This window comes from Belonocnema kinseyi, chromosome 2 (genome assembly GCF_010883055.1).
Source record: "Belonocnema kinseyi isolate 2016_QV_RU_SX_M_011 chromosome 2, B_treatae_v1, whole genome shotgun sequence".
Taxonomy (NCBI): Eukaryota; Metazoa; Arthropoda; class Insecta; order Hymenoptera; family Cynipidae; genus Belonocnema; species Belonocnema kinseyi.
Genome location: NC_046658.1, coordinates 182,727,953 through 182,734,819, shown reverse-complemented (window position 1 = coordinate 182,734,819; position 6,867 = coordinate 182,727,953). Strand labels below are relative to the sequence as shown.

Genomic DNA, 6,867 nt, shown 5'->3' with positions numbered 1-6,867 from the left:
TCTTTCAAAATATTTGAAATCTTTTAAAAATCGTTAAGAATTTTAAATCTCTGTATAATATTTAAATTTTGTATGAATCTGTGAAGAATCTCAGAAATCTTTAAAATTTTGTAAATCTTCTTTTGTCTGTGTAATATTTAAATTTTTTGTGATGTCTTTCTAAAATGTTGGAAATATTTTAACTCTTTGTGAAATATTTGAAATCTTTCGGAATTTAAAAAAAAAATTAATCTTAAAAATTAAATTTTAATTAAAAGTTTATTTAATTTTAATTTTAAATTTTGAATTAAATTTTAAATTTGCGTTAAATTCTTTAAATCTATGAAATTTTTAGACGTCGAGATCTTGTTGAAATATTAAAAATTTGCTAAATCTTTATGAAATCTTTGAAAAATCCCTTGAATCTGTGTAACATTTTTAAAAATCTCTCTTAGATCATTTAAATCATTTTAAAAGATTTGAAACCTTTGAAATCTTTCAGTTAAAAATCGAGCGTTCAACCCCTCGTTTTTTCACACTTCTTCTATTACTGTACAAGCCTTTGTCCCTTGAAATTCTTGCAAATCAGAACCGTAGTTTTGCCAGAGACTAACAGAGAGCAATATTTCGTGTTTAGCCGCTTTCAAGCAGCGTGGGTATTATTTTACAAACACAGGTTGGTCTATATTCTTCGTCAAAAACTCTCCCTACACAATTTTCGAGAATTGAAGCAATCGCGTAATAATCTCTAATCTGAACTCGAGTTTCAAAAAAAAATATATATATATTAAATATATTCAAAAATTATTTCGGCTTCAATCTCGAAGATCTTGGCAATCTCCCTAAAAATCCTCGAGGTCAAAGAGGAAAACTCGGAAGATTTTTAGCGGGAAAGTAGAATTTCAATCGAAATTATCTAGATGCATGTGTCAGGCAAAACATTATCGTCGAACTTGATCGTTTTTCCGCTCAATTGTAAAGATAATTAGCACGAGTGCACTTTCGTAACGAAGACCTATTGCCTCTTTTCAGTCCTTTGAGACGAATGGTCCACATGTTGCTTCTGAAACCCTCACCAAGTCAATGGTGGAGTTCGCTCACAAGGTTTCGTTTCGTTCTATAATTTTAATTTTTCATTATTCACTTTTCAGTGTGCTCTGCATGACTTTCCATTCCGAAACGTTCAAATATATTAAGAATTATGAGTAGAGAGCTGTAAAAATAGCAACAAAAAAATAATAAAAATAAGGGGCCATACTTAAATTACGTATCAAAATATTTATATTCCCCATCTTCCCTCTTACTGTACGTAATTTTTGATTTCCAGGAATATTTTTCTAATTATTGGTAGAGTTCTGAGCCGGTTATATTACTTTGAGAACGGTAACGAGAATGAGAATATTACCGAAATTATAAACGAGAAATAAATTCTCTGAGAATTTATTAGAATCTCTGAATTTATTTTAATTAATTGAAAATTGCATTTTTTTCGCTAACTTTTCGATGAAAATTGAACTTTTTTTTTTTGAAAGTTTGTCTTTTTTATTTTAAAGTTTATCTGCTTTAGCAGAAATTAAATCTTCTTTTGATAAAAATGCAACTGTTTGGTTAGAAATTAATTAATTATTACTATTTCGTAGAAAATTTACTTTTTGTGTAAAATTTATATTTTTGTGTTGAAAAATGATCTGAAATATTTTCTGGATGAAAGTTCCACTTATAAAAAAAGAATATTTGTTTTTTATTACAAGTTCATCTGTTTTAGAACAAAATTGATCTTTCTTGGATAAAAATGCAACTATTTGGTAGAGAATTCTTCTGCTTTAAGATAAATTTCATGTTTGTTGATAAAAATGCAACTATTTGCTAGATAATTCAACAATTTTGTTAAAGTCATCCTTTTTGGTTAAAAAATCGTCTTTTTGGATTGAAAATTCCATTTTTTTGTAGAAAATTATTTCTTGTTAGAAAATTCATAGTTTGATCTTGAAAACTCGACTAAAATCTTTTTCAACCGAAAATTCAACTATTTTTTTCAATTAATTTATCTTTTTGATTTAAAACTTCATCTGTTATAGAAGAAATTTCATTTTTTTATGAAAATGCCACTTTTTGGTTAAAAATCGTTTTTCTTTGCTTGATAATTCTACTAATTTGTTTAAAACATTTGGTTGAATCGCTTTCTTAAGAAATCACTATTTTTGTTAAAGATTTATATTTTAAGTTGAAAAGTTATCTCGTTGGTTAAAAGTTTAATTATCTTTTTATAAATTAGTCTTTTTTATTTGAAAATTAAACTACTTGGGTCAAAGTTAAACTAAATTGTGAAATTTTTTGTTATTGAAGGCTTATGTCTGATTGAAAATTTAACTGTTTAGTGGAAAATACTTCCTTTTTTTCTTTAGAATTCATTTTTTAACAGAAAACGGAACTTTTCCATTTTTTAAGATTGATATTTTTTGTTAAAAATTCGCGTTTTTTTGTAAAAAAATTATTTTTTAGTTTGAAATTTCGTTTTTTTTTTGCGTGAAAATGCATCAGTTTCGTGGAAAATTAATTTTTTGTTGAACAGTCATATTTTTTCTTTGAAAATTGAATTTTTGTAAAGAAAATGTGTCTTCTGATATGAAGCTTCAATAATTTAGATAAACTTTTATTTATTTTTTTGAGTGAAAAATCTTTAATTGTTGGAAATTTGTCTTTTTGGTTTTAAAATTATTTTCTTTTGTTGTATAAATGTAATTATTTTTTTATGAAAATATAAACTATGACACTTTTTCTTTGGCAATTTGTCTTGTTGGATTGAATATTCAACTATTATGTTAAAAACTAAATTATCTTGTTGAAAAATGCAGTATTTTTTTAGATATCTTTTAAAGTAGAAAAAACTTTTTTTTTTAATAAATTAATACATTTGAAAATTGTACATTTGTTAATAAAACACTGTAATTCCTGAATATGTCTGAGCTAGAAAATAATTTATTTTCAACCGCTGATATTACCAGAACAATAAAAATATTGTTAAAAATCATAAAGTCCTAACTTCCCTTAAATTCTTTTAAATTCTCCTAAATTCTGTCATATTCTCGGTTATATAATCTGAACTTTAATTCTCGGGCATTTAAGAACTCTAGTTATTGGAAGTGGTTAAACTGCGATCCGCCACCTGGTGAGAAAAATCCGAACTAGAAAGAATAGGTATCATTTTAAAGATGCATATTAATTTTTGCATGAAAGGGTTTTAACGATTTTTGTTGTGGTGTTTAAAGTATTTATTATGTACTAAACATAAATCTTTATCGGAAACAAAGGGGTGTAGATGGTATTTACATTTTATAAGGTAAATAAAATATTTTTTCACAGAAATATTTTTCTAAACAAAACAAAAAAAAGAAAGAATTACAGTTCTATTTATTGTGATTTTCAAAAGATTATAAACTTAAATGGACTTATTTTGAACCAAAAATGAACCGGGATATCAGCAATCTTATGGGGCCGGGAAATGACAGGGAATTTATTTTTTGACCGGAAATTTGAGAAATTTATAGACAAAAATATCCCACTTTAACAAATTTTTAATTAAAATTTTAATTGTTAAGTGTACATCTTATTTTATTTTTATCAGTTAAAAATTTTAGAAATTCGAGTGTCTAACGTTAAAAATTATGTAAACTATTTTCAATTTTAAAATAACTTAAAAATAATATGTTCATAATTAAAAGCTTTTATTAAATTTCACATATTATTTTAGTCTAAAATATTCAATTTTTAAACCATTAAATTAAAAAAATTTTTATCAAGAGAAATAAGAATACTTCATATTCAGAAAGATCTGTTTATTTAAAATCAGTGATTGTAGTTAAATATTAAAAAATTAATTTGTAAGTCAAATTTTTTAACTTCGATGTATAAATAACAATTTAATACATAATATTCTTTTAAAAAATAAACAAAATATAGATTTTGGCAGATTTCAAACAAAAAATTTAAAAGCTTTTTAAGCATTTTGAATGGCTTCTGAAGATTAAAAAACATTTCATGTTCTGAAATAATTTCAAAAATAATAAAAAATTTGAGAACAAAAATGTAAACAACATGCAGATGTTTCAAGATTTTCAAATAAAATTTGAAAGCATTTTCAGAATTTTTTAACCATTTAAAATATAAATAATTTAACTTTTAATGTAAAAAGTGTTCAGTTTATAAAAAAAATGCAGTTTAGTTTTTATTAATTAATTTTTTATTTAAGAAAAATAAAATTTCTTCTAAAACAGATGAATAAAAAACCTAAAAAAAATAGTTAAATTTTTTTCCAAAAGAGATTCCATTTCATTGCCCAATACCAAAATAAAAATTGTTAACAATAAGTTAATTTTCTGCTAAATAGTTGAACTTTAAACCAAAAAGTATGAACTTTTAACCAAACTGTTAAATTTGCAACCAAGAAATTGCATTTTTGACAAAAAAATTTAATTCTGCTAAAACAAGTACATTTTTTAATCAAAAATACAATTTTTCAAAAATAGAGTTGAATTTTCATTTGATAAGATTACAATTGACTTTTCAACACAAAAATACAAATTTTAAACCAAAAATAAATTTTCTAGTTCAATTCTCAACAAGGCAGTTGCATTTTTAATCAAGAAAAATGCAATATTTCTACTGAACTCTTAAATCTAAAATACCAATTTTCAGAAAAACAGTTTTATATCCAACAAAAGATTTCAGTTGATTTTTTAGGAAGAAAATATTAATTTGAAAACAAAGTTTAATGTTCTACGAAAAGAGTTGAATTTGTAACCCCCAAAAATGAATTTTTAACAAAACATAAATTTTCTAGGAAATGTTGAATTTTCAAAAAAACATTTTCATTTTTACCCAAGAAAGATGCAGTATTTCTACTGAAAAAGATGAACTTTTAAATCAAAAGACCAATTTTCAGAAAAACTGTTTTTTATTTTTAACCCAAAAGGATGAATTTCTAACAAATTATTTGACTTTATAACCAAAAAGGAAATTTAGATTTCAAAAATTTTTTAAATAATTAATTGAAGATTTTCCATTTTAGATTTTTAATTTCAGCGCTTAAAATCGAAGATTTTTTATTTTAAAAAACCTTTTTAGTTGATTGCAAAATAATATATTTATAATCCAAGGCTTTTATTAAATTTGATTTCCCGGGTTTTTCCTGATTTGAAAACATTTTTCACGGTCAATTAAATTTTTAAAACTTGAACTCTAAAGCTAAACACTTATGCATTTAAAGTAATAACAAATAAACTAAAAAATTAAAGCACTCCAGTTGGAACTCTTGAATTTTAAATTATTTTAAATTGAAGTTTAAAATTTTTTAAATTAAACAAATTGATATTCAAATACTCAATAATTTACACGTGTAAACTGGAAGTTCGATACTAACACTTTTGAATTGAATAATTTGAAATGAAATGTAGACAAAAACCAAAATTTAGGACTTTTAATTTTTATAAATTATATTCTTTTAAACAATTTTACGCTAGAAATATTAAATATTGAATAATGAGTTTTTTTTACTGAACACAGGGTGGCCGCTGGATCGGGAATTTTATGAGACCGGGAAAAACCGGGAAATGACAGCGAATTTATTTTTTGACCCGGAATTTTACAAATTATCAGAGGAACAAATCTGTACAACTTAGATTTTAACCGTTTTTTAAATAATTAGTTAAAGATTTTTCATTTTAGATTTTTAATTTAAGCGTTTAAAATCCAAGGTTTTTTATAACAAATAAACCTTTTTAGTTTCTTGCAAAATAATATATTAATAATCCAAGGCTTTTATTAAATTTCAAATATTATTTGAGTCTAAAAAACTCGATTTTTAAACCATCTGTCATTTTGGCAGATTTTTTATTTAGAAGAATAAACAAATTTTCATAGGAAAATTGAAAATGATTTTTTATTTTGAAAAATTAATGTTAAGAAAAGAATGAAAATTTTTAAAAATGATCAGAAATTAATGTGGAATATTTTATAGAAATTTTTTAAATCTTGCAGGATATTAAAAAAAATTCGAATCATGTTGAAATATATTTAGGAGTTCTGAAAAATAATAAAAATAATTTAAAATTTGAAAAAATGTAAAACGTGTGTTCAGTTTCTTAACAAAAATGTAATCATTCAATTTTTAATGTTTCCAGCTTAAAAATTCTTAAAATTATATAATTTCGAAAAGTTTTAAATGCATTGATTCAAATGGAAAAAAAGTTGGCGTTAGAGTTGAATTTTTTAAATTTCATTGATCGTGAAAAATGTTTGCGAACTGGGAAATGGCCGGGAATTTTTTTCTTTGATTAAAACGGCCATCCTGAAAATGGTTAAATTTTCAATCAAATAATCAAATTAATAGCTAAAAAGTTCGACTATTTAAGTCGAAGTTTCAACGAAAAAGACAAATTTTCAACAACAAAAAAATGGTTAAATTGTCTTCCAAAAAGATTTCGATTTACTTTTCAACACAAAAATACGAATTTTAAACAAAAATAAATTTTCTAGGAAATAGTTGCATAAAAAAAAAAACAACTTCATTTTTATCCAAGAAAAATGCAATATTTCTACTGAAAAAGAAGGACTTTTAAATCAAAAAGACCAATTTTCAGACAAACTGTTTTACATCCAAAAAATATTTCAGTTGATTTATCAGCAACAAAATATGAATTTTAAACAAAAGGTTAATGTTCTACGAAAAGAGTTGAATTTTTAACCCAAAAGGATGTCTTTTTATGAAAATGGTTATATTTCTAACCAAACAATAACATTTATAACTAAAAAGATAATCTTGAGGAGAAAGTTTTAGCAAATTTGCAAAAATTACGTACATGAGTGAATGACCCCCTCCCCACGTAACAA

The 6,867-nt window shown here is 23.9% G+C and overlaps 1 protein-coding gene across 5 annotated transcripts in view; it reads left to right on the top strand.

The window, feature by feature from the left end:
• Positions 1-6,867, top strand: part of LOC117167672 (mitochondrial Rho GTPase) — a 60,433-nt gene that overhangs the window by 48,429 nt on the left and 5,137 nt on the right. For 2 of the 5 annotated variants that reach the window (XM_033352779.1, XM_033352778.1), the window contains exon 12: positions 1,012-1,083. The exons of 1 other annotated variant lie outside the window; for it this stretch is intronic. In XM_033352779.1, coding sequence (XP_033208670.1) covers positions 1,012-1,083 — 72 coding nt within the window. Of the gene's footprint in view, positions 1-616; positions 656-1,011; positions 1,084-6,867 lie in introns of all 5 variants that reach the window. 2 more of the 5 variants (XM_033352782.1, XM_033352780.1) reach the window with 2 other exon arrangements.